Below are 9,683 nucleotides of genomic sequence, written 5' to 3' on the forward strand. Positions count from 1 at the left end.
AAACTACTGGACAAAGCATCAGCAACGACATTTTCCCTGCCCTTTACATGCTCAATTTTCAAGTTGAACTCCTGCAAAGCCAAACTCCATCTCATCAACCTCTGATTTGTATTTTTCATTTTTTGAATGAAGGTCAAGGAGTTGTGATCAAAAATCCAAAACAAAGCAAGTCTATAGCACTTTTTGAAGGAGGCCGAGCTGAGAGCCAGGTTTCATGGTGGTTGGGTGGTGAGGCCTGGAAGAATTCACTGCATGGACGCCTTAAGGAACGTGGAGTTCACGGTTAATCCATGTAGGAATCTTGGCTCGGCTGCTCCGCAGCATTCAGTGCTTCATACTCTTCTCTTGATCATAAAAATCATAACCACAGTGGTGGAGTCGGGTGCTGTAGTCACGTGAGTAGCAGTCTCCCTCTCGGCCACTACCTTGATAATCATCCCTTCGGGAGCTGCCGTAACTCTGGGAGCCTCCATAGTCATCTCGACTGCGGCCACCACCAAAACTACTACTCCCACCCCGGGAGCGATAGCCACCCCTGAAACTACCTCCACGTTTTCCTCCTCTGTAGCCCCCTCGACGCCCATGACCTGCCTTCTCTACTGTTATGGTCCGACCATCCAAATCCTTGCCATTCAATTCCTTTTCTGCATCTTTGGCGTTCTTTGTGTTTTCAAATGTGACAAAGCCAAACCCTCTCGACTTTTGCGTCTCCCTGTCTTTTATCAGCAACACTTCCAAGAGTGGTCCATATTGGCCGAAGACGGAGTCCAGAACATCTTCCCTTGTGTTGAAGTTCAGTCCACCTACAAAGAGCTTGCCAACGTTGCCTCAATCCCTGACTTGTGTGTGCTGACATTTAGCTTCAGGGTACTTGACAAGAAATGTCTGTGCAAAGCGTGACGTCAGTACATTCCTCTTCTCTTCAGAGCGCTTCCTACCCATAGCACGAGTCGCGGTACAGGATGGAAAGATACCCGGAATCTCCTGCTCTAACTGTGCAGTGTTATTTTTCATACTACGCTTTTCAACAAACATCGGGTTACCAGAAACTTGACCACCGACCAAATCATTCCCGATAACAAAAGAGAATCCCTCTACAGAAGAGTGACTTGTAAACCTACGGTGACTGGTCCTGACACCAAATCAGACTTCAAATGGATGACATCAAGTGGAGCTTTAACACAGCCACCAACCCCCTGTAAAAGAACACTAACACCAGTTGCCGTCTTCTCTGACAATGGCAAAATGCCTTCAAGCATCAAAGATTGATGTGCTCCTGTGTCCCTCAATACCGTAACAGGTCTCTGGTTAGTCAAGTCTCCATCCAGTGACACAAACCCCTCTGAAATAAAAGGTTTGTAACCATCTTGAACAAGGTTGTTCTGTGATGCCGTAACTTTGGCATGGGAACCTTCACAAGGCACTGTCCTCCAAGGACGATTTCTCGCATTGGGCAATGCATTCAGAGTTGTACTAGTCTGACTCCGCTCCTGATTTTTCCTTTTCAGGGCATAACATTGGAACATCAAATGTCCAGGTTTCTTGCAAAAAGCGCAAGTAGGCCCGGAGGAAAAACTCGTGGTCTGCCTCGGGCCCCCCGGAAGATAAGTCTGTCTCGGAACTGTAGTCTTCTGATCCCTAAAAGTCGCGGTATCAGATTTGTCCTCATAGTCATCTCTAGGCCGCCTCCACGAATATTTATTCTCCGCCCCTGATTTACCATAACTCCCCTGGCTAACTCTAGGCGGGAAGTTAGGTTTGTGGACCCCCATCCTATGTGTCAAGGCATAGTCATCTGCCACAGTTACTGCCTCATACAACTCTGGCACTTTCTTTTCATCCAGCTGTACTTTAATGTCCACGTGGACACACTGTTTGAATTCCTCCACCAAGATCAATTGTCGCAACAGTTTGAAGTCTTTCCCAATCCCCTTCGAATCACACCACCGATCAAACATGGTTTCCTTCATTCTGGCAAACTCCACATGGGTCTCACTCTCCCTCTTCCTGGCATTCCGGAATTTTTGCCGGTAAGCTTCAGGGACTAATTCATAGGCTTTGAGAATGGTTTTCTTCACTATCTCATAATCTGCACATTGGTCAATCGGTAAAGCCGGATAGATATCTTGAGCGTTACCCACCAGAACACGTTGCACTAACATAGTCCAGGACCCCACAGGCCATTTTAGCATTTGAGCCACTTTCTCAAAGTGTAAAAAAAACTTGGCTTCCTCCTTTTCATTGAAGGGTGGAACCAGCCTCACATGCCTCCCAACATCCCAAGTGTTCTGACTAGTTGTCGAACCAGCCGGCATGGATACGACTTCTCTCCGTTCTCCCATTAATTCCAGCTCCTTGAGTTTAACTTCCTTCTGATACTCCATGTCACGTTCCTTTAACTCCCTTTCGGCTCTCCTTTCCTCTGCTCTTTCCTTTGCTCTTCTTTCTTCGAGTTCCCTTTCAGTTCTCCTTTCGTCTGTTCCTCTCTCCTCGAGTTCTCGTTCCTGTTCTACTCTTTTTTCCTCGAGTTCTCGTTCCTGTTCTACTCTTCTTTCCTCGAGTTCTCTTTCAGCTCTCCTTTCCTCTGCTCTTCTCTCCTTGGCTTTCCATTCCAACTCTTTTAACCTTTCCTGGCTCTGCAGTTGCATCTCCATTTTCCAGAGCTCCACATTTCCTTTTTTCTCTGGTAACCAATCCAAGGTTCCCTCTTTCCATGTTCCCTGTCCCACAAGAGATTCTACCACCAATTTCTGCATCTCTGCTTTCTTCATATGAGCTCGGACCTCCAAGTTACAATGTTTGGCCAATATCAAGAGTTCCGATCTTTTTAACGCTAGGAACTGTGCCTCATTAGGGGACGCCGCAAACTTTTATGTGTCAAACACCATAGTGACTATCAGTTAACACCTGTTAACCTTCACACAATTTTTTTTCCAATTTTTTGAGAAACTTGGGAATGTTAGAAAAATTCCAAATTTGAGAATTCTGGGAATGTTAGGGAATTATATCCCGGACGAGCCCCCAATTTCTGTTACATGCTCCTCCCCGACCCCCTGGTCACAGTGTACCTCCGAGCCCCGAGAGGAGTCACGGCAGAAAAATGTGTTATTCTGTATGTCAAAGATCAATGGAGAAGCCACCCCAATTGTTACTCACAAACAAATATTGTATTAAGATCACACAAGAATAACAGTACAACAATAATAGTAATCAAAAGTACAATCAATATGTCTTATGATGGTACCATCAGTTTTGTAATATATAACTCACTGTGCTCCAAGTGAGTGAAACAAGAACATCCCCAATGTCTCTAATCCCCGGCTTCAAGCCAACGTCGATCCACTCCAGCGATCGACAGATCAATGTCCAATCGAGACCAGAATCCCGTTGGGTTGGCAGGTACAGTCCGGCTGCCAAAGCTGTGCAAAGGCGCCCTCCAGGGGATTGGGAAATCCAAAGGCGCCCTCCAGGCAACTGGAAAATCACACCCTCGGGTATGGACGAATTAACCTTCAAAAAGCCACGTCACACACACACGCCAGATCCACGTCTGAATGCGGTGAAAATGGTCGAAGGGAGATGAAACCGTGAGCGAAGCGCAAGTCCTGAGCGAGTCAAAATGGCCGACGGCCCGGTCTCGTGGCGCAACGGCACGACGATGATTCTCTCCTGAATCGATCACAAAACCTGACACGCAGGTTAATCTGTCAGAGTGATAACCACTCTGTCGCAGGAATCCCTTTCCTGGGAAACCCGAAAGTTCGCTAGTGACTGTTGTTCGCCAACATTCGCTCCAGACCGCAAATAGCGCGGCTCCTTCTTGTCTGACTCACTTGCTCCACCTTCTTTCTCTCTCTTCTTCCTCTTCGTCATCCTGTTCTGGTTTTATTTGAAACATTAACTTTTATCTTTTGAAAATAGTTCATAAACAATAAACCTTTTGAAAACAATAATAGTACATGGAATCAGAAATGTTTACAGTGGATGAAAACCACCACAACGGAAGTGACGAATTCGTAACAATAGATGCTTAAGAATCTCTGATCAAAATAATTAAAGATGTCTTGTGTTTCAATATGTATTTTTTTCATTCTTTTTCTGCTGTTTCTAAATCAATCTGTTTTTTTACCAAAACCGTGCATGCCATTAAGGGATCTGGTGTGTTCTGATCGCAGGCCTATGCAGACTTGGATGTGGATATCTTCACCTTGGGCACACCGCTCACCACACTGACACTGATTACCATTTTGGGCCACCTCGCCATTGAGACGACAACCTGGGTAAGTACCAGACTTGTATTAATGGAGATAAGTAGCCTTTTGAAGCAAAAAAATAACCAACAAAGTGAGGGTAAACACCAGTCACTCAAGTCATGATGTGCTTGATCTGCTTTCTGTTAAATGTGTGAAAGAGGAAATGTTGAGCGAGAAAGCAGCCATTTGTCCCTGTGTTCCTGGACGAAAAAAGAAAAAAAAGAAATGTAGAGCAAGAAAGAAATGAAATGTAGAGCGAGAAAGCAGCCATTTGTCCCTGTGTTCCTGGACGAAAAAAGAAAAAAAAGAAATGTAGAGCGAGAAAGAAATGAAATGTAGAGCGAGAAAGTAGCCATTTGTCCCTGTGTTCCTGGATGAAACAAGTTTTAATTAAAAAAAAGCCGCGTCGAAATATTTCATCGTGACGATTGTCATCAAATGGACGAATTTTTCATATATCTCGGCATTTTCCCGTCTGTTATTTCAGGCGGTGTATGACTGACCATGCCGCGATTTAAAAAAAAAAATCTCAATGGACTTGAAGTTACAGGCCTTTGAGAATTCATTTCCTTCTATAAAGGGAAACTTGAATCGGATTTTCTTCCCGTTTTTTTTCAACCGAGTCTAAAACTATGTTAGCGACTGTGAAAAATGAAATGATATATCGAATTTGATTTGAAAGAAAACTGTGTGAGAGAGCAAGACACCACGGGCCTACAAAACAGGCCTCAAAGCTATGCGAGGTAATAAAATGGTGGATATTTGTTTATATGAAGCCTCTCCCAGAATGGGTGGAGCTATGGTTCCCAGAATGGGTGGAGCTTTGAGGTTTTGTCTTCTCTGCAAGAACAACAACAAGAAGAACAAGAAGGACAAGAACAACAACAGAGGGCACTCTATGAGCAGCGTCTGCGATGCGGCTAAAAAGAAAAAAAGAAATGTCGAGTGAGAAAGAAATGAAATGTAGAGCGAGAAAAAATGTAGAGCGAAAATGTAGAGCGAGAAAAATTTTAAATTGTCGAGCGAGAAAAATTAGAAAATGTAGAGCGATAAAAAATAAATGTAGAGCTTCGATTTTTTATAAAAATTTTATAAAATTATTAATTATTAATTATTTTATTATTATTTTATTTATTTTATTATTATTTATTTAATATTTTATTATTATTAATTTAATAATTTTATTATTTATTAATAATTTAATAATTTTATTATTATTTATTTAATATTTTATGTTTAATAATTTAATAATTTAATAATTTTATTATTATTTATTTAATATTTTATTTTATTATTTTATTAATTTTATAAAATTATTAATTATTTTATTTTATAAAAAAAATATTTAAAATAAATTTTTTCGCTTATAAGCGAAAATGTAGAGCGAGAAAATTTTTAAAAAGAAATGTAGAGCGAGAAAGCAGCCATTTGTCCCTTTGTTCGTGGACGACATCGAGATACAGATTAAAAGATAGGGTTCCAGTTGGTGATAAATCCGGTCGGTAGTACATTGCACCATATATAAAGATTGTGGCAAGCACTATGTTGATGAGACTGAGAAATTTCGAACAAGTATTAGAAGATAGTACAACTGGAGATGGTGACAAAGTCAGCAATGACATGTAATTGTGGCAATTAATTTGATCTGGGTGGGAGTTGTTCCCACACTCAACGAACTGGAGATTTGTTATTGAGTGCGAGAGTGGTCTTAACAGGTGAAACAATTGGCATACCTGTGCATTACACACTGGCTGTAATAAAGTGATGATGTAAGCCTGTGAGGTATACAAACAAAGGGTAAGGCATGCAAGCAATGCTACATCACTCATCCACCGCTTCACACGTCCCACCTCACCACACCTGCTCATTACTGCATCACGCATTGCAAGCTCGTTTCCTAAATGTTCATGCACAACAGGATCAAATCCACGCAGGCCAAGTGAGTGAATAATATAGAGTCGAGACCTGTGGGCGTTAGGTGGCACAGCAGATGTAAACGAATTGAGAGAGGGGACGAGTTGTTGAGCAAGCAAATTTTGAAAATAGAATCGATTTTATTTTCATTTTCTCGCATTGCATTTGCTTTGGTCTTTATTATACCACATGCTCACACAGTAGCATCTTCTACGGGCAAAAGCAGAGCTGGAAAGAGCTTCCCTATTAATCTTTATCACTACAATGAGATAAAACTTGGTTTTCTTTGAAGTCAGTCTTCCAAGAGAAAGCAAAATGAAAAACGAATAAGTTACATTAATGGAATGTTGATGACAAATAGAAGTGATGGGCCAAGTGGCTTCTTCACGTTCTGGGTTAGGCTCGGGCTACCTTCATAAGTTACTTGTATTGGTGGGAAAACGTCTTGTCAAATGCACATAGTTCGCGGCCAGTGTGCAAGCACTATCCATACAACTATTGCCTTTTTACCACTGAAAACACTTGGAACCTTCACTTCTGATGTGCATGTCGACCTTATCACCACACACACACTCACTTGCAAATGAAACAACCAGTTTGCCCGCATGCCTCGTACATACACCACCTAGAGAAGCTAGACAAGGACGAGCAGCAGCACGTCAATGCCCAGAAGTGCTTGAGCAGAGAGGTGCTGGAACAACCACTCGTGTACATCCATAAAACCCTAGATCATGCCAAATACAAACCTGGAGTGAGCAGATTAATCGATGATTAGGATGATGTGCTTAAAGTATCATTGCAAACATGTAAGTAGTGAAATTTCATTAAATTGTTTATTTACCAGGCTTTGGCTCTATTATTTGCAGCTTATTTTGTCACGGATAAATAAATCATTCTTAATTTGTTTCCTTTTAAAAAAAATACTTTTTTGATTCTATATATCATTGACGTCCTCCGTTAATCAAAGGTGTTCGCCTTGCTCTGTGTGCAGACGTGGGTGCATTGTGCAACAATGGTTGGAAGTCTGCTAGTGTACGCGATCTTTCTTGGCATCTACAGCTCCCTGTGCCTGACCTGCAGCCCACCGTCTAACCCATATGGAGTAAACCAGTACCTGGTACAAGATTCACGTAACTACCTTGTGTGCCTAATTACCCCCGTGGTGGCTCTACTACCAAGGTAGGTACCTGCATACATTTTTGGAACCTCAACAATTAACTTGGAAAGTGTAACTATAGCCAATCAAGACGTTTTGTGGCTCGAACTGTGAAGATACCTTTCTCAGAACCAAAGTTATGGCTGTTTAAAGATGTGGTTTTTTTTTTTTTTCGAACAAATATTTATTTGAATAAAGTGTTGAAAATTAATTGAGGCGTTGTTGATTATCATGTAGTATGGAAGTACTCCATATGTAGGAATTGTGTGGGGAAAGAATGGCCGCCCCATCAAATGTGTACAAAATGATATGCTGAAACGATACTGTCGAGTGAAGTTATTAGTCTTTAAAAGCCATAACTTTTATTCTCGAGCATTTTCAGAACTAACAAAACGGGTAAAGATGCCAGAGCGCATCGCTAAGGAACCAAATCGAGAGATCACAAAATCTCTGAAATTGGTGGAGAAAAAAAAAAGTCATCACTCACGTGGTTTGGCCGCCATATTTGTTTTAACACAGCCTTAAAAACACGTCCAGGTGAGGGTCTGCAATCCCTGTTTGCCCTTTCTTGTTAATCTTGTTTTTATCTAAACGTGCAAGAGCAATTCCTTCGAATGTTCAAATCAACTTGTGCATTTGTTTGGAAATTCTGAATTGACTTGTGTTCAAATAAGTGATCATATGTTTATGTGCCCTCCATCTGACCCCATCAAGGGTCGTTGTTCGTGCCCTGCAGAGAACATTATACCCAGGTTACAAGATGAGAAGCCATCCATCTCTTCACGTCGAGCTTTCTGATAGCTCCAATTTTGCAAGATTGCACTATTGAGGTTTCAGAAAACAGTGTTGTTGCACTGATGCTGCCCCGATGCTCCACTGATGCTCCACTGATGCTGCACCGATGCTCCACTGATGCTCCACTGATGCTGCCCCGATGCTCCACTGATGCTCCACTGATGCTCCACTGATGCTGCACTGATGCTGCCCTGATGCTGCCTCATCCTGCACATGAGATGGCTTGGCCAGAAAAGTACTTCACACCTGTTTGTTGTCGTACATCTCTGAATTGATACACACACAGACACGTATGAGTTTGATTTGAACAAACGGTGTTTTCATCAACAAGTTGATCCTGGATATGATGGACATTTTTTAATTCCCCAGGATGGGCATTGTTCAGAAATCGTATTAAATAATATTTTCCTTCTCACAAAAATGTCGTCAGAGCTCGGATGAACAGGCAAGGTCAGAGGAACACTCCATTAATCTGTATGTAGAACTCCCCCCCAAAAATATATATTTTTCTTAAACGACAAACAAAAACCTTATTTGTGCAACTACAATTGGCCTGACAGTGTTCCTCCCTGAAACTATGACTCTTGATGTAGGGTATCGAGATTCATATCCTGTATACCATATGTTTGCCCATTGTGCGTTGATGTCCTAATTCACATTAAAAAGTACAACGATATCTACCAATGTCTTTGTGCAGGATGTAGTGGATGTGCAAATTTCCCAAAGGGCCTCAGATCAATGTAAGTAAATAGAACAGCTTCTTTAATAAACCTCTTCAAAATGTTTTAGTAAACTTCATGCTCTGAAGTCTTGATACAAGGACTGTCATGGTGTGGTCATTGTGGAGATGTGAGGGGGTGGGGGAAGATTTGGAGGAGAAGTTCATAAAAGTCTTAATGTTAGAGGATGGAGAAGACTATCGAGAGTACGAGGAGACTGGTGAGAGGAGCAGGATCTCTACACGAGCGTTTCTTATACAGTGTGTTCATCAGTGATCTCGATAATATGTTTCCTAGTATGAAAAGTAACAACTACCAATTGATTAAGTTATCAGTAAGCATGACACATTGACACAAGGTGGCGGTGCCCTGCCTGCTTGAAGGGAAAAGTGAGCAAGGGCAGCCTCTGGAAGGTGAACCAGCTCACCAGATACTCTCAGCAAGGGAGCCTCGTGAGTGGAGGAGGCCAACGGGCCGACCGCATGCCTTGTGGTTGCAGCAGGTTGATCGGCATCTCAAGGAGATAGGGATGGGCCAGGCACCAGCTTAGGGGATGGCCAGACGGAGGCCCCTGGAGTACCATCGGAAAGTGGATGCGGCGACGCGCTGCTCTGGTGCATGCTCCCAAACCTCACCTGACCTGCCCTCAGGTTCCTCCATCTAATTTTCCATTTACCTGGTCACGTTGTTTTCGAACCGGGTCTTGTGCCCTCGATTATGCACTAATCTTATGATCTTGGTTGGATGCAGCCGAGCAACTGCTCGTGCACATCGGACATACAGATTAGAGCCAATTAGTTGGGGAATTTTAATCTCTCAGATTGACTTATCCCGAGATTATGCTCA

At 42.4% G+C, this 9,683-nt stretch overlaps 1 protein-coding gene across 1 annotated transcript; it reads left to right on the top strand.

The window, feature by feature from the left end:
• The first annotated feature begins 4,172 nt into the window (after window positions 1-4,172).
• LOC144888756 (phospholipid-transporting ATPase VD-like) lies at window positions 4,173-8,213 on the top strand. The gene is made up of 3 exons (XM_078767935.1): window positions 4,173-4,280; window positions 7,159-7,346; window positions 8,038-8,213. Exons 2-3 carry the CDS (start codon window positions 7,180-7,182, stop codon window positions 8,150-8,152), a joined length of 282 nt encoding a protein of 93 aa, XP_078624061.1. The 5' UTR covers window positions 4,173-4,280; window positions 7,159-7,179; the 3' UTR covers window positions 8,153-8,213.
• Window positions 8,214-9,683: the final 1,470 nt, after the last annotated feature.

Source organism: Myxine glutinosa, chromosome 14 (genome assembly GCF_964187855.1).
Source record: "Myxine glutinosa chromosome 14, kmMyxGlut1.1, whole genome shotgun sequence".
NCBI lineage: Eukaryota > Metazoa > Chordata > Myxini > Myxiniformes > Myxinidae > Myxine > Myxine glutinosa.